We start from the raw sequence: 24,209 nt of genomic DNA on the forward strand, positions 1-24,209 counted from the left end.
CCTCTCACGCTTCCTCACTGAGCATTCCTAGTTAGGAGTCAAGACGGTCAGAGCCCCATCTAGGAGGAGCCGCGGTGTCTTATGTGGCCCTGGCTCTCTGAATGAGTTTTCTGAGGAGCTGGTCAAGCTGAAATACAGTGGACGTGGCCTCAGAGGTGCTCCCTACTGCCCGAGGGGTGCGTGCCCAGTGGGGTGGCTCCTGCTCTGCCTGGGATCCTTGTCCGGGCTCCACTTCCACCAGAAACGCTCCCTGAGCCCCAGGGCCACGCAACCCCATCCTTAGGTTTATTTCTGTCCGAGTGTCACAGCTGTCCTCATCTGTACCCAAGTCTCCCAAGAGCCCACCCTCCCTGCCCAAGATGAGGCCTGCCTGGGGTCTCTGAGCTTCTCAAAGCTGCGTGGGGTGTGATTGTACCTGTGACAAGGAGGTCTGACGGGGAAGACCCTGGGGGGAGGGTGCCCAGGAAGGTCGCTCAGTTGAGACAAGAAAGTGTGTCTGCATTTCCCTAGTTGCTCCTTATTTACTTTAGAAAAATGGCTGGCAGCCACCGGAGCGTGCTCACGGACGGATGCAGCCGGGAAATCTCGGGCTGCTGCTTGGATGCAGCCCCAGCAAGCTGAAGCTGAGCCAGACACGTGGGCAGCGGCTGCCAGAGGCCCATACAGGAGGGCGGGTCCCCGGGCTCCTCACTCCCAGAGCACTGCACTGCCCTGCCCTGGGGCAGGGCTGGGATCCGTCACCTTCTCCATGGGGCTTTGAGCAGCCTCCATGCACATGCCCATGTGGGGGTGTGACCCATATAGAGCATCCCCATCCCACAGTGACAAGTGCGTGTGGCTCTGCCTCTGGCGGCCTCAGATGGGAGCCACAGAGCTGGTGCAGTGAGGAGGGCGCCACGGAGCTCGGACCCCACAGACTGCAGCTGCCCAGATGCAGACCCCCAGCTCGGGAGGCCCTGCCCTCCACCACCACCCCAGGCTGTGTGGGAACAGCGTACACGCTGGCACGTAAGCGCCCTGCTCCTCACACGTGTCACACCTGTGCTCCTACCTGCTGGCCTTCACCACAGCCAGGGGTCCAGCCCAACCTTCCTGGGCGGCCTCCCCCCCACCCACCCACCCCCGTCAGCCTTTACTTCTCCTTGTGCTCTGAGCACCATAGGAGCCGCCCGTGACGTCCCTCTGTCTGTGTGTCCTTTGTCTGCGTCCCTCACCACAGTGGCACCTCTAGAGGCCCTGAGTCCCTGCAGAGCTGGCAGAGCCTGGCCAGGCTGGTCAGGATATAGACGGGTCGCAGCAGGGCTGGAGGGTCAGAGCTGGGACCTAATCTGGACTCTGGCCAGAGGCTCTTCCCCCTCCAACTGCAGCCCATTCTGACATGGCCACCCTCCCCAACGTCCCCACGCACTTCCCTCCTGAGTGTCTGGGGGGGGCTTTAAGGGGACAAGGAACCGGAGCAGGAATACGTCTTAAATTCAGGAAGCGAGGGTGGCCCCACGCTGTGCTTCCGGTAGGAGGGAGAGAGAGCACAGACCAGTCTGGGGCCGCCCAGTCACAGAGAGGAACAGGTGGGGGGAGGCAGGCAGGGGAAGAGGACAGGTGAGGGGACCTCTCAGGACAGCAAAGAGCCATCTCTCCACTTGAGGCTAAGTGTGAACGATGTCATTGCTTAGTCCTAACATACAGGACACGAACCGGGGAGGGCAGCAAGTCTGAACATACCCCCGTCAGTCCCACTGCCTGTGATTTAAAGAGTACCCCGCAGGGCCCAGCTCCCCTGAGGCCCGGCTGTCTGCTCCAACCTCTCCCTCACCACTTAGCGGGAACAGGAGCAGCCCCTGCCACCGGAGTGAGGGCCCTGCCAAGGGGAGCATGTAGACTCAGCTGGTCGCCGGGACAGTGCTGGGCCCCTTGGTTCCTGCAGCAACGGTGTCTGGGTACCCAGCAGTGGCTAAGGGCTGAGGCCACAAAAGGGAAGTCAGGAGCCAGCACAGTGAGGGCAGGGCGCCAGGTGCCACGCTGGGCTCATGGTATTGAACACACCGTCCGCTATGCCCTCAGGGGGTGCAGGGAATTTATTTCCGTATGGAGGGTGATGACAGCCCCAACCTAAGGCTGTGGGGCTTGCATGAGGTGTGCTCCCTGGGGGCTGGTCTGTGCCTGGTACGGGTAGGAACTGAATGAAGGAGAGGTGCCCGCCTCCACCCTCCTCATCGTCACCATCCGTATCTGTCACAGGACTAAGCAGAAACACGGTGCTTACCCAAATTGGACTTGGGCGACTCCTTCTCAGCCATTAGTGGAGCCCAAGTGTTCCCACCAGAGCTCATCCAGAGCCTGAGCCCACCTGGGCAGTGCCTTGTCCTTTTTCAAAGGTCATCGTTGGAGAGCCTCCACCACCCCCAAGACCACGCTGAAATTACAGCTGTAAAACTTGGCCAGTCCTGCTTTCCGAGGACCATTAGTGCTGTACCGCCGTGCATGGTCACACACGTCTACCCATGAGTGGGTGGTGGTCACACACGTCCACCCATGCATGAGTGGTGGTCACACACGTCCACCCATGCGTGGGTAGTGGTCATGCATGTCCACCCATGCGTGGGTGGTGGTCACACACGTCCACCCATGCATGGGTAGCAGGGTAGTGCCCTGTGTCTTTCTCACACATAAGCTCTTTACAGCCAGACCTGTGGGGAAGGACAGGGAGGCCTGGCATTGTGACTATTGGAGGGGGTATGACATTCTCTTAGTTCTGTCCTCTGAAGCTGTAGTCCTCAACCCTGGCCACTGACCTGTCAGGGACCAGGCCACAGAGCTATCCCCTTCTCCCCCATAGAAAAATTGTCTTCTGTGAAACTTGTCCTTGGTGCCAAAAAGGTCGGGGTCCACTGCCCTAAAGCTCAGCTTGAGTCTGTATCTCGAGAAGGGGCTCTGGGGTCACGTCTGGGAAGAGGGCGAGGGCGCCTCACACTCCAGGCACGCAGTGGGGTTGCTGGCCATAGGACCTGGGGGAAGGGCAGAAAGCCTTCTGCACCTTCTGGAAATTGGGAAGAACACACCTCCCATGCGCGTCTGTGCAGGTACAGTGAGGTGATGTGCACCAGGTGCCGCGTCTGCACTGAGTAAATGGATGGGGGACCGTCGCAAATTCTAGCTCATGAAATGTCCGTCTCTGATACTCTTAAGAGCTCTGAAAACCCCTGCTGTTTCTCCAGTCAAATGAACTCTCACAGTCCTTAAGTCCTGACAGGTCCACCCACCTGGGTTCTCCAGGGATCCCTGTTTCCCTGAACCCCGCACCACACAGACAGCCATGGCCAAGACGTCTCTGGCCCTGGAGAGAGGGACTAAATGGCCTTCCTCCCTGCAGGGACCCCAGCCATTGCTGGGCAGGACGTCACCTCCAGCCACCTTCGATAGCACCAGCCGTGAGTTAATCCTGCTGTCTCGGGCACTGGCCAAGGTGTGTTCTGACAGGGGCATCCTTCCCCAGCTCGCTGGTGCATCTGTGGCTGGGTTTGCCGCCACTGTTCTCTGCCTGCTCCTGCACCAGTGTGGGTGAGAGGCTTCATGGCAATGTCACCCAAATTAAGAGCCACCATGGGATTTACTAGTGGGGCACTCACAGCTGAGCCACTGCTGCAGAAGAAAACGTCTGCGTAAACACCCCTCAGAATCTCCACCCTTCGGTTCAATTTGCCCCAGCCCAATACACCTGCACCTTTTCAGAGCCTGGAGGAGGCCCTCCCTGCGGGCTCAGAACCCTGGAGGTACAGGCCCTGTCACCAGCAGGGAGCCGTGGACAGCTCAGCTGCATCCTTTGAGACCTTTAAGGAGTGGGTCTCCTCCCAGCAGAGACTGGGTTTTCACACCGTGCCGTGAATATTAAGTAAAGCCATGGAGAGTTTATTAGCACCATACTGGGGTTGAGGGGACACAGGAAAACGTAAGTCACACATTTGTTGCCACTTCAGCTGATTTTTCTTGGACAGAGAGAATGTCCTCGTGGCTTTCAGGAGAGGCAGTGTCGTTGTGGGGGTATTAGAGGGCAGGGCTGGGCCCGTGTGGGGACAACCCAGAGGGGAAGCCAGCTTTACATCCCCCACCATGAATGAGGTGGCATGAGAGAGGTTCTGTGTTTTGCTCTAAAGAGGAATTTGTCGCGTTTCCGAGACAGTGCTTCTCTGCAGAAGGTATGGCTAGTGCGTAGTGAAAATCCCTTTTTTTACTAGACTTTATTTTTTAGCGCAGTGTTGGGTTTGTGGGATAATTGGGCAGAAAGCACAGAGTTCCACGGAGCCCCTGTCACTGCCCCATCTCCACGGTGTTCACGGCGTGTTACGTGGCAGGGGGCTTAGGGCTGACACATCATCATTAACCAAAGCCCAGGCCACACAGGGGCTCAGGGGCTATATGTCCTGTCATTTGCACAAATGCGTAATGACGCTTGTCCACTATGACAGGACCACGTGCCCGGGTTTCTCGGCCTGCTCAGACTAGCCTCCTACCCTGAGAGCTACGCGGGTGGGGGTCCTCCGAGAGTTCATCAGATTCTCGTTTTTGAAGCTGAGGGAAGAGGATTTTGTCCTGCTGACGTTTCTCATGCACTTGCTGATGCCAAGCCCAGCTGGAAGGTGCAGGGGCCTTGGTAAAGAAGACAGGCCTGGGACCGGTGGCTTCTGGCCCTGCAGTGGGAGCCAGGATGAGGCCAGCCAGGGTGGCAGGGCAACCACCAGTGGAGACACCAGATCAAGTCCCTGGTGGCTGCAAGCAGGGCAGCAGCAAATACCCTTCCAGAAATACCAGGTTTGCCTCCCTGTGAAGCAGAGACTAGTGCTGGGGACAGGGCCAGGCAGGAGGAGGAGACTCTGGGAATGGAGAAGATGGCAGCTGAGCCCGGTGGTGGCCAGTCAGTGACAGCTTGTGTGAATCAGGAGTGCAGGCCAGCACTTGGGCTCTGGCTCAGGGTAGGAAGGTGGTGCCCTCACTGTGGGGGCTCCCGTGGAAGGCGCAGTGGGGGGCCTTGGGGGCAGCAAGGGGGTGTTGTTTTGGAGGAACCCAGGCCCCCACCAGTGTCTGATGCTCTGTGGAGGTTGAGACCTGGAGTTCAGGAGAAGGACGTGCACAGAGATGTGCACTGGGGCGCCAGGGTCCCACATGACTGTGCTCTGTAGAACTCTGGGGGCCACTGCCCCACTTGGCCTTGGCCCTGGCCCCACTCAGCTCCTGCCCCAGGGCTGCAGCCTTGAGGGTGTCTTTGGAGCCTTGGCACCCCCAACTGTCCCTCAAGGTCCCTTCCACATGCGTGATGCTGCTCTAGTGCCCTCCCTGCCTTCCTTGCCCTGGACAGCTAAGGCAGCCCCTGCCTGGCCTCCCTGGTACCTGTAGGCCACTCCTCAGTCAGGATAATCTTCGTAGAATTGGACAGCAAGCCCCATGGAGGTGCCTCCTTGCTTTAGAAATATCCAGAAATATTCCTGGGGCTCCCAGCCCAGTAGCTGCTGGCCCTCATACCCCCGGACCCCTCTGCCTCCTCCTCCCCCACCAGACCATCTCCACCCCTTCCTCGGGCACCACAAGCCTGCCTCATGCCTCAGGGCCTTTGCACAGTCTGTTCCCTGTGCTAGGAATGGTCTTCTCTCTGGCACCAGCACAGCTTCCTCCTGGCCTCACCCTTCACTCACAGCGTCCTCGTGAGATGGCCCAAACCCCACACCTGCATCCCTGGTCACACTGATGCTGTTGGCAGGGCGGCTCTGACTCACTGTGTGTCCCTACCCTCCATCCCTCCCTGGAGCAGCAAGGCTACCTGAGACCAGGCCCAGGAGCTGGGGGCAGAGGGCTTTTCCTGCAGGCCCCAGGGATTGAGAACAGCCTGTGCCAGCAGCTCTCTCCTGTCACATGCTAGTCAGAGGACTGGGAACAGGGACACCCCTCCAGCCTGCTGCTCCCACAGGAGAGAACCAAGGTCTCCTTCTGGGTGCTGTAGGGTCCCCATGTCTCAGGCTCCCTTCACTAGGGCCTCCCTTGCTCCTGGCCTAAAGGTCAGCTCCCCCACCCCCAGGCATTGATGGATGGTAGACGTGACTCAGGACTTGGGCCCCCAGCTTCAGAGTTCCTCTCTATCCCTCCTCCTTACCCCGCGCCCCACCACCTGTCATGGGGATTCTGAGTGCAGACCTGTGTGGGGTCACTGGAGGTCACGAGGGGGCAGCTGGGAATTCTTAGGGTGCCCTAGATAGTCCACAGGCACAGCTTTTCCTGGCATGGTGACGCACCACCACTGCCTCTCCCAGAGCCGGGCATCCAGGAGAATCAAGGTGTAGACAAAGGACATGTCGGGCAGCTGCTCACTGACCTCTGGGAGTCAGACACAGCCCCAGTCCCTGCCCCAGATCCTTCACTGGGCCCTCAACCCCTGTGACTTCCATCTTGAGAGCCCAGAGCCAGAGGCTTTGCTGTTTGGGGGAGTCTGGTCCTAGTTGTTGCTTCTCCCAGGTGGTGAATCCCTGTGGGAGCCCTTCAGCAGGGGCTGAGCGACCTGCAGGGGAGGTGCCCAGGTCCCACCCGACGTCCACTACTCCTGTTTATAAGCCCCAGCTTCCACACCTGAAAATGGGGTGCTCCAGGCTGCCTTGAGGCAGCAGGCAATGGGGAGGCAGGGGAAGTGGGAGGAGAGTCGGGGAAGGACTGTCACTCAGGACTGACTATCGGTGCATAGTTGTTCAAGTGAATTCCCTTGTGATCCAGGAAGAGACGGTTCTGGGTAATGGGCACCATAGACATTGTCCACACCACCAAGCCATCCCTGTTTGTCCCATCCCCTCCCATAGGCTTTCTGCCACTGGGCCTTTGCACGTGCTATCCCAAGTTCCCTGTGGCTACTCCCCCTGGTCACCGAGGCCTTGAGACAAATTCATCCTCCCCACCGGCCGTCTGTTCTCTCGTCACTCTGTCCTCATCACTGTGATTTTGTTCAAACTCTGGCTTGTTCTTTAGTCTCCCCACCATGCAGGCAGGTTCTGGGCCTGATTCCCCAGGCCTAGGTCAGTGTCTGGACTGTGGGTGAGTGTTGGATGATGGAGGGAAGGAAAGATGAAGGAAGGGAAGGAGGAAGGGAAAGGAGGGAGAGAGGGAAAAGAGGGCAGGGAGAGAGGGAAGGGGCAAGGGTGGGAAGGGGAGAAGGGAAGGGAAGGAGACAGGGAGGGAAGGGGACGAGGAAGGCAGCAGCCTCTGCAGGTTGAAGAAACCATCCTTTCCCAGCCCACCCTGCTACAAGCTCCCCTCTGGCTCATTTGATCTTTCCCAATTCACCTAACAAGAAGAGTGATGAAAAGGTGTGCCCACAGCCACAGCACAACTCTCCAGTGTGCTGGGCTTGGGGAACCGCAGCCCGCTGCCCCCACAGATGTCAGGCAGGCTGCCGCCGACGGACGTGGAGGCTCCGCTTCTCTCGGGCTGGCTCTGGCTCACGCTGTCTCCTGGCTCCTTTCACGGGGCAGCAATTAAAAGTGATGAGGGCAAAGGTTAAACCAGACGCCTCCTAATGAGGAAGCCGCACGTCTCCGTGGGTCTCGGGGCTGCGCTGACACTGCTGTGCAGCTGCAAGACTGGGGGGTGAGGGGGGAGGCTGTGCTGTAATGTTCTTAAGAAAGTTGTGTGTGTCTTCCTGGAAAAAGAGCAGAGGGTCTCTGCTGTCTAGCCGAGGGCCTGGCTTGGCCGCTCCCCACCGGCAGCCCACCTCTGGGTAGCCCACTCCTGGACTGGACGCTGAGCTCAGAGCTGGCCCAGTGCAGGGAGGCCCCCACACCCAGGGCAGGGGGCCCCTGACAGAGGACGGTGGCGTTTGTGATGACTCAGGCCCTGCGCTTTGCAGGGATCCAGTCAAGCTCAGGAAATTGCTTAAATAAATGAATGCCACCTAAAATGTAATTTCCCTTCAGCGAGTGCTTTCCTTGCCACTCAAGCGAGGGGTAGAGCAGCTCCTCTCTGTCACACCTGCCCATCCACCTGGTGTGTGCCAGTCCCAGGCACTCTCCACGTGCTGCACACACCCAGCGCCAGGATATGGGCCAGGACGCAGGACTGTGCAGGACGGCCATGTCTGTCAGTAGCCACAGGCCGCTAGCGCTCCCTCCAGTTCTGGTGCTGCGACGTCATGAAGCCTCCCAGGCTCCCTCCCACCCCAGCGAGGTGAGCCCCTTGCCTGTCCCTTGGGACGCCTAGATTGGGTGCTCTGTACTGTGTGTCACTGACTGGCCCCTTGGGCTGGCTGCTGGGCATGGGCCCTTCCCCCTTGACACCTACGTGGGGTTTCTGTCCTAGTTCACTCAGATGAGCCCCCAGCCTTCTCTGGGTTGGGGGGGGGGAGAATGAGAGCAGGCCAGGCAGGGGCACTAGGGCTGGAGGCCTCCGTGGGAAGGGAGCTGGGTGGGCTCTCAGGAGCTTGGCAGAGGTAGACGTGCTCTGGGCACTGAACCCTCCACCCTGTCATCCCAGCAGACAGGAGTCACGGACCCAGAAAGCCCCTGGAAACTGCTCTTTTCAACTGAAGCAAAATTAAATTAACGTAACATAAATTTCACTGTTTAAAGTGTGAGATTCAGTGGCATTTAGCACGGTTGTGTCACAGTGTTGAGCAGCCATCGCCTGTCTAGTCCTGAGCGTCTCTCCATCCCTAAGGGACACCCCGAGCCTGAGCAGTCACCCACACACACGGGCACACACAGACACATACACACGGGCCACCCAGTCTGTCTCTCGCTCCCCTGGTAGGCAGACCCTGCCCCACAGGGACCACAGCTGAGCCCGCCAGCTGACACCACCGGCTGACCCTGAGAGCCTCCCCAGGACTCCACCCAGTGAGGCACATCTCAGCCACTGACTGCACCCCGCAGGTGACAGCCCCCAGCTGGGGCCTCCCCCGTGAACTCCACTTTGCTGGAAGGAACGAATCGTTGGCCTGGCCGACCCTCTCCCGTGTCCCCCACTCCTGTCTTCTTCCTTTTCTCCTTCCTTTCTGGCTGTTGCACTTTTCTGTCCTGAGCAGACGTTTCCCAGGACGTGTGTCAGTGGGGTGGCACCACCTTCTGTGTGAGAAACGGGATCCACTTTGCAGCCACACTGGGTCTGGGCCAGCAAAGCCACAGCCATGGACTGTTCCCAGGATCCTGTGTGTGGCCGCCAATGGGGGTGTCCAGGTGTGGCTGCTGATTAGGGTGCCTCTCAGTCCCCAGGGTGGCCCTCCCTCCTCTGCAGACTGCCAGCATACACAGGATCTGGGGACCCTGACGTCCCTACGAAGCCTCTCCCTGGCCCTCCCCAAATGTGCCCAGGATCTTGCCTTCATGTCACTCCCAGCTGCCTCTGCTCCACTCGCACCAGCTCACGGGGCCTGGAGCCCTCACCAGCTCTACCCCAGGACCTTTGCACGTGATGTCTGTGCTGCCCCCGTGTGCTCCCTGCCCCAGCCTGCTAGGGAAGTTGTCACTCCCCACCAGCCCATCAGGCCTGTGCTCTCCTTACAGGAGGCTCCATCAGGAGTGCAGTGACCGAGTCCTGATGCCATCACCTGGTGGGTGTCTGCTCCACCCTCACACCAAGCCCCACATGGCAGTCCCTGGAATTGTTTTTTGCTCACTGTGGTTTCCCTATAATTACACTGAGGAAGGAAGGGGGGAAGATGCTGCCACAGAGCACAGCAAGCTGAGCACGTTCCCCACTGGCAGGGGCTCCTTTCTTACAGGAGTCCTGGTGAGTCCTGGGAGATGGAGCCATCACGTGGTCACCCATGTGGTCACCCAGGGCAAGAGGTCCATCAACACTGGAGACAGGCTGTCAGATGGACATTGGTGTGGGTGGAGCCGGCCTGACATTCCCACTCAGGCCGGGCCCAGCAGAGGATGCCCAGCCTGGGAGTCGTGTCCAGATGCTGTGGAACTTCCTGGTGTGCCGTCCTCCCCGAGGGTCCAGCCAGAGTGTTTCCTTGGTGTCACTGCTCATCCCTGCTGCCCAAACAGGTTTTGGGACCAAGCTGGGTGCTGACCCCAAGCACCGAGCCCTTCCTCTGGGTGTGGTCACTCCTCGGGAGGGCAGCAGAGAGTGGCCTCTGGAGGGTGGCAGATGGAGCGGATCCCGTCTCTGGCGTCATCCTGAAGGAGAGCAGGGCTTTAAGATCAACTCTGTCTCATCCCAAGGGGGAGGCCAGTGATGTGGGGCTGAGGCTGCCAGAGTGCTAAGGGGTCTGACACTCCCCACAGGGTGGGGAGCAGGGAGCTGGCCCCCAGAGGGTGAGAGACAGGATCCCTGCAGGGTCAGGGCTACGGTGCTGCCTGGCCATGCACCATGCTGGGCTCCCTGTCCCACCCCATTGGTCAGGACCCCTGAGGGTTGGTCTGTCCACATCCTCCTCACACAGTCACCACCCTCCAAGTGACCTCCTCAGGCACTGGGAGCATCAGCATCTATGGGATGGACAATCTTGACCTGTGGGACCTTGTCCAAGGGCCCTTCCTCCCTGGGGCCTGTCTCCTCGCCACTGATGCCAGCAGTGGTGCACACCATGACCGTGGGTAAGACAGCAGCTGGCATCACTCCAGCACCTGCCCTGTGCCAGGCTCCCATGAAGGGACCAGTCCCCACCTCATTCCTCCCGCCCTCTGGCCACTACTCCCACCTTACAGAAGTGAAGATGGGTGCTCAGAGAGAGCCCCTGCTCTCAGGGTGTCTGCAGAGAGAATGGGGACCAAAGATCCCATTCTTGGCAAGGGAAAACACCCCCAGAAAAAGGGAAAAATGGAGAAATAAGCTGAGCAAGGCAGAGTAAAAACAGTTTAGCTAGCTTACTGTTAGACCAGCCGCTAAATTCCTTATCTGAGCAGTTCCTGCTTTTCTAGAAGCCTGGCCTGTAAGGGTTACAGCTTGTAAACACCCCTGCTGGGTCTGTAAGCACTCTGAAGAAGAGAGTGGCTGTAGAGAAAGCTTCATTCAAGGGCTAGGGAAGAAAATTGACCAGGCTGTCGCCTGCCCAGGCAACAGTCAAAGCAAATACCTATTGTGGGAATTTGTGTTACAGCCAGGACAGAGATCAAAGGAACAGCTCCAGCCTGAAATATGGGCAGGAGGGTTCATACCCTTATCAGAGGGAAGACACCTCTGGGGTGGAGATCAGAGGAAAATGCTTCTGTTCCACTGATTCTTCAGAGGAGACTCATGCTGGAGCATCTACTCTATAGAGAACTAGGGGGACTAACCTCCCCAAGTGATCTGTGTGTGTGACCACAGACAGGAGGCCGCCCCCACACAAGGCTCAGGTTCTGGATTTCTCAAGACTGCTCAGACCCTTAAAGTTAATGATTATAGATAGAATAAGAACTAACATGCTTACTCAGAGAAACTGCTGATGTTTTTATTTCCTTCCTCAGCTTACCCTCTCGGCTAAATGAGAAAATAGCTTTTAACAAAACCTGAGTGGTGGCTCGGCGCCTGTGGCTCAAGCGGCTAAGGCACCAGCCACATACACCTACGGTGGCGGGTTCAAATCCCCAGCCCGGGCCCGCCAAACAACAATGATGGCTGCAACCAAAAAATGGCCGGGCGTTGTGGCAGGCGCCTGTAGTCCCAGCTACTTGGGAGGTGGAGGCAGGAGACTTGCTTGAGCCCAGGAGTTGGAGGTTGCTGTGAGCTGTGATGCCATGGCACTCTACCTAGGGGGATAGCTTGAGGCTCCGTTTCAAAAAAAAAAAAAACTTGAGTGGAACAAACACTCAGGGTCACTCACTGGAACCCCACAAGCTAGTGGAGGTCACCCTGTGTCCCACCTCTGAAAACTCCATTCTGCATGTCCTATCCCTTTATCCCCATGATTCGCGCAGGCACCACCCAGATTAATGCTCCCAACCCCAGCAGAAAGTTCCCACAGGGAACTAGGCCCAGCCCTCCCCCCAACTAGGCAGGGGTCCTCAAGTCCTGCCTCAGATGTTACCTCTTCCACTTTTTCCCCAAGAAAATATGAGACATCCCCAGGCCTCAGTTTCTGCACCTGTTGGCTCCACGCTCCTGTCAGAAGGTGAGCAGCCGGGGCTGGCAGAGGCACCACCACACGCAAGGCACACGCCCAGAATGGTCTGTGCTGGGTCAGGACAAAACGTGCCATCAGCATTCAGATCCCAAGAGGAACTTTTCCATGACGTGTGTTGGTTTTATCTGGTATGTAGAAAGGAAAGTTTTCTAGAGAATCCCACTGGATCCCACTGGATTTTAATTTTCTCCTGAAGACTGAGAGAGAACGTAGAAAGCCAAAAGCCAATATGTTAAGAAACCATTAGCCTGGTATGTCAAACCTGAGCCACTCACCTTCGTGGCCCATGGTGCAGTGCCAGCTATCTCCTTTGATGGTTCCGTCCCGTGGTGAGGGAGGGCACAGGAGGTCTGTCAAGGGACAGTTCTGGGCTGGCACAGAGTGAAGCAGATGCCCTCCCTACCCTGAGTGGGCAGACACCAGGGCTTCCTGGAGAGGCATCAGCAGGGGAGAGCCCTGGGCCTCATTCCACCCTTGTATGCCAGGCACCATCCTCGGCCCCTGATGGGCAGGAAACCATGAGCATCGCTCTGGCCCTGGCACTGCTATCAGCCCTGGGGGACGTGGGCAGGAAATGGAATCTGAGAAGCCCAGGCACAAAGCCAGCAAAGGCAACAAAAATGGGTGACATGAGGGGAGGGACAGACAGCAGAGTGTCTGGGGCGTCCCTGGGAGCTGGCCAGCTGCCGGGTGGTGAGCAGAGCTGACCCCATCCCACTGCCAGGGTCCTGTCCCAGGCCGGTCTGGATATAGACTGATCCTGGACAGCACTGTCAGACCCTGGTGTGAGGCCTGTGCTAGTGCCCAGCCTGGCCTGGTGTGTTTAAGGGTCTCAGACGTCGCCTCACTTAAGTGTGTCCCAGACACCTGGCTCTGTGGGCAACTCCAGGTCCTGCCCTTGACTCCCCCTCCCAGCCGGGCTCTGGGACAGGGAGGACAGGGCCTCTCAGTGCTGTGGCTGTGTGGGGCTGCATTCCAGAATGCACCAGGCCTGGCTGCAGCTGCCTGCTGGCGTCCCAGGACTCTGAGTGCCGGCTGCCATCTCCATTCTTGCTCAGATGGAAGCACTGTTTGCCAGGACGAGCTGAGTGGGACATAAGGCCGTGTGAGGTGACAGCGGTCCCTTTCCACATGCCCAGAAGCGTCCCCAGGATAAGAGAACACCTCGCCATGCCCAGCTCTGGGCAGCCAGGTCACCCCCTTTCCTGGGGAGTCAGTCAGGAACTCAGAGGGTGCCGCACCAGCTGCCACCATCATCCGTGTGCCATTGGCCAGCAGGGTTGATGCCCGGGAGCCAGAAAGCTGAGGGTCCCCGTCTGGAGAATCCAGAACAGCAGGGCACGAGCAGGGCTGAGCCACCAGGTGCCCACTTAGACGAGGACAAGAGACCATAGATGGGAGGGACTTTGAGGAGAAGTCCTTGCTGTGTCCAGGCCCGTTCCTCCAGACTTGTGCCTCAGAGTGGCTTCTGAGGGCCTGGCTTTCGTGTCATCAAGCGGCTGTCCCACAGAGGCACCTGCGAAGTCCTTGGTCTCTGTGACCAGCGGCTCCTGCTGACCCCTGTTCTGGCAGCCCAGGTGTCAGCAGTCCACTCTTTATAAAGCACTGTCAGCGCCCAGGACATCACTGAAGCTGGGTGCCTGTTTCCCTAAAAAAACTCAGACGTTCTGTCTCATCCTGAAGACACAGAAACCCTCCCGCTGCTGTCCAGCTCCATTAGGTTTATTAGACATTTGCTTTTAAGGAACAAACAACTTATTTATGCATTTGTGCTAATCGCTCAGCAATCAGGGAACTGTCATTTTTATCTTTTGTCAGTAACGATCGCTTGTCAGATGTGATTGATCCACTGATTTGTTGCTGATTTTAATTTGTTTACCATTGGGACAAACAGTACTATGAAAATAGTTTAGAAACTTCCCGTTACTTAATAAAAAATGTGATTATTTATTCTGTCCTTGGAGGGGGAGGTTGCTCTCCCGCCCGCCCCGGCTGTCAGAGGAACCCGGTCTGTGGGGCTCTGGCATCCTCCCGCCAGGATGGAAATGCCCGGTGTCATCACATTTGGAAACATTCTTGTATTCAATGCACTGGGGGGAGGTGCCGGTAACTGGGAAGCCATCTGAAGTGAAGTATTTGAGACGAGGGAACATAAGCGGCATTTATTATTTCGAGGCAGGCAACAATAAAAGGTGAGCACGAGGGAAAACACTTTATCAGATGTAACAGTGAGTAGCTTTTCTTCGTTTTTAGAATAAATAGTAATTAAATCACGTAAGCTGTGACAGAGAAATTGCTTAAGAAACCAATCCTCCCACCATAATTGCTTAGATACTCACATTTTTATAAATACGAGGTAATTTTATCCATCGCTTTTATCGGCGCAATGTGACACTGGCTGTTGGTGCTTGGTGATTTACCAGGGCATTAGGCAACAGTTGCGAAAGCACTTGTATGAAAACTGCAGCAATGTGATGAATGCGCAGCTTGGGAGGGGTCGCTCTCTGCAGCAGAGCTTAGGATGGCCGTGGCACTGAAGCCATCAGAAGGGGCCAGTGGTGCCATCGCTGGAGTAATGTTGTGGAAACCGCATACAGGACGCGGCAGGGTCAGTAGATACTTACTGCCTTGGACTCCCACCGGCAGTGAGCCAAGAGAGTGCATGGCACTGCCCCACTCACACTGAGGGGCTTACAGGCTTCTAGACCACCTGGTGCTGCTGCCAGAACCCCCCGGCCCTGGGGCTGGACCCTAAATGCCAGCTCTGTCTTGTTCCTTCTTGCACTTAGCCTTCTTGGGGGTGGAAAAATAGATCCATTCAGGGTTTTAAAGTCTGTGCCGACAGGCAGAAGGTATGCATACAGCAAGAATGGGGAAACAAGGGAATATTTTTTTAGGCAGAGAATACCCACTGGTTTGTCTGAAACTCAGCTGAGTTCAGAGAAAATAGCAACAAGGGAGAGATGCGTTTGCCATGAGGGCGGCCATGCTTTAGGTGACGCGATGAACAGGTTGCCCTCTGCTTCTCTCCTTCTGTAAGTCCTCGGGCTAATTCCCTGGAGGCTTGAGATAAGACCCGTCGCCTTCTCAGAAGGGCAAGAAGCTGCTACTCCCTGGGGACACAGGGTGGTGCCCCTCATGGTCACGGTGCTTGTCTGGGCCCCGTGCTGGCTGGACCAGTCCTAACTGTCTCTCCCTTCCTCTTCTTCTTGCAGTCAAGTTCAGCAGCTGTTTGGGGACCAAGGGGACACAATATGAGACCAACAGTGTGGACTTTAAAGTCGGAGCAGACGGGACAGTCTTTGCCACCCGGGAGCTACGGGTCCCCTCCGAGCAGGTGGCATTCACGGTGACAGCGTGGGACCGCCAGACAGCCGAGAGATGGGATGCCGTGGTGCGGCTACTGGTGGCCCAGACCTCGTCCCCGTACTCTGCACACAAGGTAAGGTGTCCCAGGTGGATGGAGGGGGTCTGTGCCTGGAGTTTGATATCCTGCCTCCTCCTGAAGGCAGCAGGACATGACCTCTGCCAGGCACAGAGAGTCAGCATCTCCCTGGGCCAGACTGGTCAGAGCAACTTTACAGACAGGTCCCTCGCCCACTTGAAGGTTCTGTGCCACCATCTTGATGTTCTTCATCACCACTGGACACAGAGCCTCACATTTGCCTCTCAGAGTGGGTGCTGACAAGTCTGCAGCCCTCGAGCCCTGGAGGGATGAGAAGCAAGACACGGACCACGGGGTTGGAAGTGAGGCAACGCGAGAAGCCAGGGCAGGGCTGATTCAGAGGGAAGAAGGGAAAGAGGAGAAAGAAGGAAAGATGGAGGGAGGGGGCAAAGGAAGAAAAGGCTCTAACAGCAGTGCCCCCCAACCTGTGAGCCTCACTCTGTGGATAGTAAAGACGCTGAGATGTCATTTTTCACTCCCTCCTGAGTCATTATTACAAGCCATAAGCTGATGAGGAAGGCAGACTCTGGGGACAGCCAGAAGGAGCCTTGGGATCCTGTCCCATGTGGGGCCCTTCCCCGTGATAACTGCGCCCCACTGCTGAGGGGCAGGGACTGCCCATCCTGGCTCACTATGGGACTGCTGGACTGTCCCTAAGTTCCCGAGTGCAGTGCTGAAGCCTTGCTCCTAGTGAGCAGAGAGCAGAGAGCTTCCAGCCTGTCCAAGGCCTCCAATGAAAGGCACTAATTGAAAATATAATGACACCTTTTGTCAGGCATGTTAATGAAGCTGTTTCTGAGGCAGTTAATCCCCTGATCCTCTGTGGAAGGTGGGGCAGCAGCTGTGACTGTGATCAGGCAGTCCCCAGTAGGATTGTGCCTCAACCCACATCCAGGCAGAGCCCAGGAGAGCCCAGCCAGTGGAACACAGGACACTGAGTTCATCTTCCAGGCTCAGAGCTCCCTGGGGAGCCCAGCCACAGGACCACAGGGAGGCCACAACCCTGTGTCCATGAGACATGGCTGTCACAGACAGCATACAGGCTGAGTCTCTCCAGCCCATGAGACCCGGTCTTCCTCTGTTATATTTCAGGCCACTTTTGTTACCAATGGCTCCCTTTCCTGACTTTCCAGGAGCCCACTCACCCCAACCCTGAGTGATGTCAACTCATCTGACCCCCACCACATCCCTGATGCTTAGGGAAGAAGTTAAGGTGACTCTGTAGGTAGAGCTGAACCTAGAATGGCAGAGGGGTTCTCTCCAACCAACTGGCTGGGTGTTTGAGGGAATTCCTGCTACCCACATCCTGTCCTGAGGGTGTTGAGAGTACCCTGTGGGCAAGGGTGGAAATAGTAGCTCTGCTGGTATTTGTCTGGTACCAACTCTGCACATCCCAGTGCTTACCACAGCTTTTGGACCCTCACCATGGTGGTGCAGGGGTGGGAGGAGGTGGGCAGGGATGGAGGGTCTTAGAAGACCAACTCACTGTGGTCTTGGTCACTTCATTGATGGGCCCTTATAGGGACTGATGCCAACCTTCAAATAATGTCACTCTCTATAAATGGATTAAGGTGGTACCAGGTTATGGTGGCCATAGCTGCCTTCCAAAAAAGCAAATGTAAATCTTCTCCTGTGTAAGACATGATCCCAGACCCTATGTGATCTCCATCTTCTCTTAACATGCAATGTCTAGTGCACCTTGCTTCCTGACTGGCCACATGAGGAGGGACAAGATGATATAAGTAAAAAGCAAGAGGAGCAAAGCAGATAATAAGAAAAGATTCACAGAAGCTCCAAGTAATGGGGTCATCAAACATAGATTTTTTTTTTTGGCTTTTCCAACTTGGATCTAACAAATTTTTTTTATTAAATTGTAGCTGTGTACATTAATGCAGTCATAGGGTACAATGTGCTGATTTTATATACAATTTGAAATATTTTCATCAAATTGGTTAACATAGCCTTCATGGCATTTTCTTAGTTGTGTTGAGACATTTATATTCTACATTTAGTAAGTTTCACATGTACCCTAGTGAGATGCACTGTAGGTGTGGTCCCACCAATTACCCTCCCTCCACCCATCCTCTCCCCTCCTCTCCCCTCCCCTCCCTTTCCCCTTTCCCCATATTCTTGGGCTATAATTGGGTTATAGCTTTCATATGAAAGCTATAAATTAGTTTCATAGTAGGGCTGACTACATTGGATACTTTTTCTCCCATTCTTGAGATACTTTGCTAAGAAGAATATATTCCAGCTCCATCCATGTAAACATGAAAGAAGTAAAGTCTCCATCTTTCTTTAAGGCTGCATAATATTCCATGGTCAAACATAGATTTTATAATTATGTTTACTATGTTTAAGCAAATTAATTATAAGTTTCCAGAGATAATTAGAAGATATAAAAAAGAATTAAGAGGGTGATTTGGAACTAGAATATAAAAAAAATTAAGGGCTCAATGGATAGCTATGTCTGCAGAGTAGTCATAGTTGAAGAGAGAATTAGTGAAAGAAAGGATATCAAAAGAGGTATTCATGCTCTCTACAGCATAACAAGATATACAGAAAGAAGCACAGAAAAAGGGTCAGAGATGTTGAAGAAGCAGTAAGAAGACCTAATGTGTATGGTTGGAACATGAGGGAAGAAATAAAATGGAGAAGCAATGTTTGAAAATATCCCAAAACTGGCAGAAAATATCCTAAAACAGGCAATAGGCATCTAGGAATAGATTCAAGGAGCCCTGTGGTTATCATGAAGATAATAGTGTTTGAGGGCCTCAGGTGAAATAGCTGAAGCCCAAAAACAGAGGGAATTTTGAAAACCAATGGACAAGAGAGTCTTGAAGTTTGAAAGAGTAACAACTAGAGGTACAACTGACTTCTCAGTGGGAACTATGGAGGGCATGAGACAATAGAATGGTGTTTCTCAAGTACTAAAGGAAAACAGAATTCTATTACCAGTAAAACTATCCTTCAAGAAGTAAAATACAGACATGTCATGTGATTACCAGTAAAACTATCTTTCAAGAAGTAAAGTAAAATAAAAACATGTCAAACAAACAAAGGCTGAAAGAATCTGTCCCAAGTTGTTTTCTTCAGACAACAAACAAGTTGAAGTGAAAGTAGAAATGGGGGACAGAATGAAGAGCTGCAAAAAGGACAAAAAAACAGAAAAATGTAGATGAAGAATAACAGTACGTTTCACGGGCCGTAGAGTAGATGGTTCACTCACGACAAGAACTGCACGAACTTTGAGAAAAGATAAATGGAGTCAAAGAGATGTAGGTTGCTTGCATTGTTCTGGAAGACACTGGAAATGCCAAATTAATATACTCTGATAAACCAAAGAGATTTATCGAAAGGTCTTTGAAAAATCACCGAACATCCCCAAAATATGTAAGTTTAAAGATAACAGATGACAAGTACAATACTAAAATTTTCAATGCAAAAAAAAAATGCAAGAAAAGAGAAATGTAAACAGAATGGATGGGCCATATATTTTTCTTTCTGTAAGACCATACATATGCAAATGTATTAGCAAAATGAAAATATATTAACTACTGTAATCACAAGAAAACATATTGACGGATTGGATAAAGAAAAACTCCAACTGTAGACAGTTTATAAAAGATATCTAAAAAATGTAAGGAAAGGCTGAAAGTGCAATCATAGGGGGAAATTAGCATACAAATACCAATCAGAGTGAAGCTGGTCCGAGCTCTGCTAATGTCGGACAAATAGAGTCTAAGGGAAAAAACATCAAACGCGATGAGGAATATTTCATGAGAATGAACAGTTCAACTCACCGAGAAGATGTCAGAATGCTAAATTTGTGTACATTTAACAATATGACTTCAAAAAGTTTATGCCAAAGTGGATAAAAATAAAAGGAGAAATAACCCAATATATATGATCAATGATAAATTTTAACAAGTACCTTTTAGTAAATGATAGAATAAGTGGAGTGAATATCCATAAGGACACAGAAGACTAGACCCTCCCATTTATAGGTCTGGCCTTACTCAGGCATCTGTAAAAGAAACCAATCACTGCTAAACACACATTGTTTTTAAGCGTACACAGAATATTTACAAAAATTAACCAAGCAAGTCTCGACATATTTCAAAGGTCTAAAATCAAACCCAGTTTGTTTTCTTACCTCAGAGCAATTAAGCTAGAAGTCAATAACAAAGAAAATAACTGGAAAATCCCCAAAGATTTGGAAGTTAAATAAAAGCCTTCTTACCCATGGGTAGAAAATAAATCATATAGAAATCAGAATATTTTGAACTGCTACCATCGTCTCCATAGAATCAAATAAGAGGAATCTCTCCCCCAGAGTGGTGGTGTTCTGAACCTTGCCAGTGACCGTGCCCAAAACCTGAATGAACAGTGTCCCAAACCAGCAAAGTCTTTACCTAAAACGGGAACAAACCAAGGCATGAATTGTGTCCCAAACCAGCACAACCCTGTCCATACAGACAAAAACCAAGCCCCAAACTAGCAGGATCCACGTTCAGAAACATCAAGAACCTTGAAATAACACGAGAGAGGATAATTATAGTCTAATGTTGCTCATAAAAATAGATGCAAAAATGCTAAGCAAAATACCAACCACCTTGAAATCCAGTATTGTTTATGTAGGATGATTAATCATAGCCAAATTGGATTTGTTCCAAGAATATAGAAGTTCACTGAATCAATGTAACTTAACACAGAATAAAAGACAAAAATCATGATTATCTGAATAGCGATTGTTAAAATTTAACCTCCATTCAGGTCAAAATAGTCAGCAAATTAGGAAAACAGAGGGTCTTACTTAATTTCATAAAGAGTATCTACAGGAAATATTCACTTTACTGTTGCAATATGCAAAACCATCCCTGATGACAGGAAATACGACAAATACGACATTACCCACCGAGGGTACAAGCCAGCACAGTACAGCACGAGAAAGAAATCAGAATAGGTAAAGGTCACATTAATTGTAGTTTCTATGATTCTGAGTGTAGAGATTAACAAGGGTGCAGGATATAAAACAATTATACTCCACATATCAGAAATAGGTCCTTAGAAAGTGAAGCCTGAAGTAGATCCCAATTACAACAGCATTAAAAATAGGACTCTGAATGAACCTGACAAAAATCTACAAGACCCTTACGTGTTACTGAGAAAAATTAAAGACCTTTGGAATGGAGGGCTGTGCCACCGTCGTAACATAGAAGGCTAATGCTGCAATGATACTAATTCCAGGCAAAGTTTCCATGGAATCAACACAGACTCAATAAAAGCCTGGAAGATTTTTTTTTTTTTTTTTTGCTTGCTCGTTTCTGATTTTAAATTTCTGAATAAAAATGCAAAGGGCTAAGGTAGCCTAGAACAAGAAGATGGGAAGATACGCTCGTCACGACGTGAGACATGCTGGTAAACTACAGAGGGTTTTCCCACCCCAGCACCACGCGGGTCACTGTGGAAGTTCCGACTGTGTTACGGTCCTTTATTCACTTTAGAGAGACAGGCAACAGAGTCCTTTCTGAGGCCTCCGTGCACATTTCGACTTGCTCAGCTTTCAGTGTTCCAGGAGGGCTTCATTTGTCCCCATGTGCATGGACTCGACATTTCTTGATTTTTATGCATCTCAGAACTTTCATAATGACCTATCTGAATTTGGGGCAGGCACGCTTTGCAGGTGGGACTGTCCTGTGCACCGTGGGACATACAGCAGCGTCCCTGGCCCCCACCCCTCCACCCACTATGCAACCAAAGCTCCCTCCTGTCACTGCCAAAGTTCCCTGGGGGCATAAAACTGTCCCCTTCTGTGAACCACTGAACTACACAAATTAAAATGGTGTGATTTGGGGAGCAGAGACAGTCAGGTAGCAAACGGAATAGAAGGCTAAGCCCAGGAAAAGCTACTGAATGTTTCACTAAATCAGCTTCACAGACGTATAACTTTCAGACAACAAAAATCTGAGAAGCCTGTCACATGCACAAGGTACAGACTCTTGGTTTTTTACAAGTGGTGCTGTCTAGCCAGTCTGGCAAACTGCAGCCCACATGAAACTACAGCCTGCAGCCAAGTCCAGTGAGCCACCTGAAAATGTCCTACAAGCAAAGGGCGGTTCTTACACTTTAAATGGTTGCACTTTAGATGGTTCTACAGATTCCCACACAAGTGTCCACAATTTTGCAACACTGGTCTGCAATTCCTAAAATATTTACTATTAGCTCTTTAGGAAAAAGTTTGCCAATCCCTACTTAAACAAGAGAGGAAGGACTGTCGTTTATACAGTGCTAGGGCATGGGGTATCCTTCAGAAAAAAAATGAAATGACCCCTACCCCACAGCACACCCAAAAATCAATTCGAGGTGATCAGCACACCAAACAGGAAATATGTGGGAAAGATTGATAATGAACTTTATTAAAAATAAGAACTTCTGCCCACTGAAACATGTATATTAAAAAGTAAATAAAATAATCCAGGGCATGGGAGAAGGTATGGTTGGTCATGACCAAAGACTCACGTGTGGGAAATACAGAGAACCTCAAATCACTACATGAAGACAGATTTTAAAATGAGCAAGAGGCTCACGGGCTGGTCGCCAAAGAGGGGAGCTGTAGCAGGTGCACAGGTAAGATGCAGTCAGCCCAGGCAGTCCGCCAGATGGCCAGACGCGTATCAGAATGGCTCAAATAGGAGAGCCGTACAAGACCAAGTGTCGGTGAGAGCGTGGAGCAAGTGGAATGGATGATGCTTCACGGTAGACAGCAGCGGGCATTTTCATTAGGTCAAACAGCCATGTGCCTGGTTTTCGGCGCACACGCCCCCACGGACAGATGTGCACATAAATACCGAGAGTCCTGCTCCATACACACCAGGATGCTAAGAGCAGCCTTGCTCATAGTAGCCAAAAGCTAGGCAGAGCCCAAATACCTGTCACCGTGAGAATGAATAAACGTGGCAGATTCGTAAAGTGGAATATGCACAGCAGAGTCGGTGGACAGACCTCCGCCTGAAGAGCACAGGAGGGCCCTGCACAGACCTGCGGTGAAGGAGGCAGCAGATGGGCCCTCGGCAGGAGGAACGGGCCGGGTGCTGTGAAGTCCAGTGGGCGGTGTCTTGTGCTGGCACACGCAGGGCGGAGCGTGCCTTTGGGGACCTCTGGCACACACAGGGCAGAGCGTGCCTTCGGGGACCTCTGATGTGAGCTCACTTTTGTTCTGTGCACTTTTTTCGCATAGTTCATCATTCACAATTCAAAATCTTCTTTTAAACAAATGCAGGCAGAGGGCTTCCTAGCTGGGTTTGGAGAAGGTGGGGCATTCAGATGGAGACACAGGGTGGACAGGAGCTCTGGAGGAAGGTTCTAGAGAAACAAGCAGCCTCCTTCAGAGCGGCAGGTCACGCAGTGTTCACAGGCCCAGGGACAGGCCTCTGACAGCAGCCGGGAGGGCAGACGCAGGGACCCTCGTCGCCCGGTTCCATGCATTTCATTGCCCCCACGCTGAGGTTTTCCAAGTGCAGCCTCCTCTGCCCATTATTTCAGCAACTCTCCTTGAACTTGGGTAAAACTAACAGCTTTACAGTTACATGAACCATAAAAATTGGCAGCTTTGCTCCTCCTCTTCCTGTCCTCTGTTAGCAACTGTTTGGAGACGTCTTTCTGTGGGTAACAGCGGGGCTGGAATCCGGAAGGACCTTTTTTTTTCTGTGCAGTCTTGCAGGAAAGCTGATAGCAATTCAATTAGAAAATGCAAATGAGGTCACATATTTCCCACCGGAGTGCTGAATTGCCCCTGAGGAATCAGCAATATCCCAGCCTCACAGTAAATACTTAAGATAAAGTTTCTCACGGTTGTCATCTGACTAGCTGGTATAGCGCTTGAGAGTGGCAATGGGACCTGTGGGTATAGTTTGCAAAAAAGAGATGGTTGTTTATGAAACTAATATCGGGTCTTAGAGCGCATCAGCACTTATGAAGGATAAACTCCGCCCAGCAACACCCCACAGCCAGGCCCAGACCCTGACCTGTGTTCTGTCCACTGGTTTTTGCTGCTGCAGGGGTTGAATTGTGTCCCCCAAAATTCAGGTGCTGAAGTCCCAACCTCAGACTGCGACCTTATTGGAAATAGTGGCATAGCAGATGTAATGAATTGGGGGAAAGGTCATTGGGGTGGGTGGGCCAATCCAGCAGCCTGGTGTCCTTAGAGAGGCAGTGCCCGGGAGAACACGTCCTGAGGACAGAGGCAGAGATGGGGTGATGCTGCCGCTGCCCACAGGCCACAGAGGTTGCTAGCAGCCCCCAGAGGCCAGGAGAGAGGCTGGGTCTGATCCCCCCTCACAGCCTCAGAAGGACCAACCCTGCCAACCAGCACCTTGATCCAGACTCACGGCCTCCAGAGCTAGGAGAGAACCGGCCTATCTGTGGCCTTTATGAGAGTAGCACGAGGCTGCAACAGGAGAGGAGAGGCTGGTGCCCTGCAGCTGCAGTGGAGGCTCTGTGTGGCCAAGTGCAGACAGAGCCAGCCGCCCTCCAAGGTGGGGCACGGCTCCCAGGCAGACACTGTGCCCAGGCTCCAGACTCCCCTTAATCCTCTTCCAGCAGCCACTCTGGCCCCCAGGACAAACTCAGCTGCCTCACCAAGGCTCCAGCTCAGTGGGCCCCAGGAAGCCACCAGTGCAGCAG

At 53.0% G+C, this 24,209-nt stretch overlaps 1 protein-coding gene across 4 annotated transcripts in view; it reads left to right on the forward strand.

The window, feature by feature from the left end:
- The window catches only part of CDH4 (cadherin 4), a 454,084-nt gene that overhangs the window by 313,819 nt on the left and 116,056 nt on the right, over positions 1 to 24,209 (forward strand). Inside the window, exons 3-4 of one of the 4 annotated variants that reach the window (XM_012803965.1) lie at positions 15,295 to 15,521; positions 22,918 to 22,923. In XM_012803965.1, the coding sequence (XP_012659419.1) occupies positions 15,295 to 15,521; positions 22,918 to 22,923 (233 nt within the window). Of the gene's footprint in view, positions 1 to 15,294; positions 15,527 to 20,604; positions 20,611 to 22,917; positions 22,924 to 24,209 lie in introns of all 4 variants that reach the window. The other 3 variants (XM_003787753.1, XM_003787754.1, XM_023512031.1) reach the window with 3 other exon arrangements.

The sequence above is a fragment of the Otolemur garnettii genome, unplaced genomic scaffold (assembly GCF_000181295.1).
Source record: "Otolemur garnettii isolate 467f Iridium unplaced genomic scaffold, OtoGar3 scaffold00023, whole genome shotgun sequence".
Classification (NCBI taxonomy): domain Eukaryota; kingdom Metazoa; phylum Chordata; class Mammalia; order Primates; family Galagidae; genus Otolemur; species Otolemur garnettii.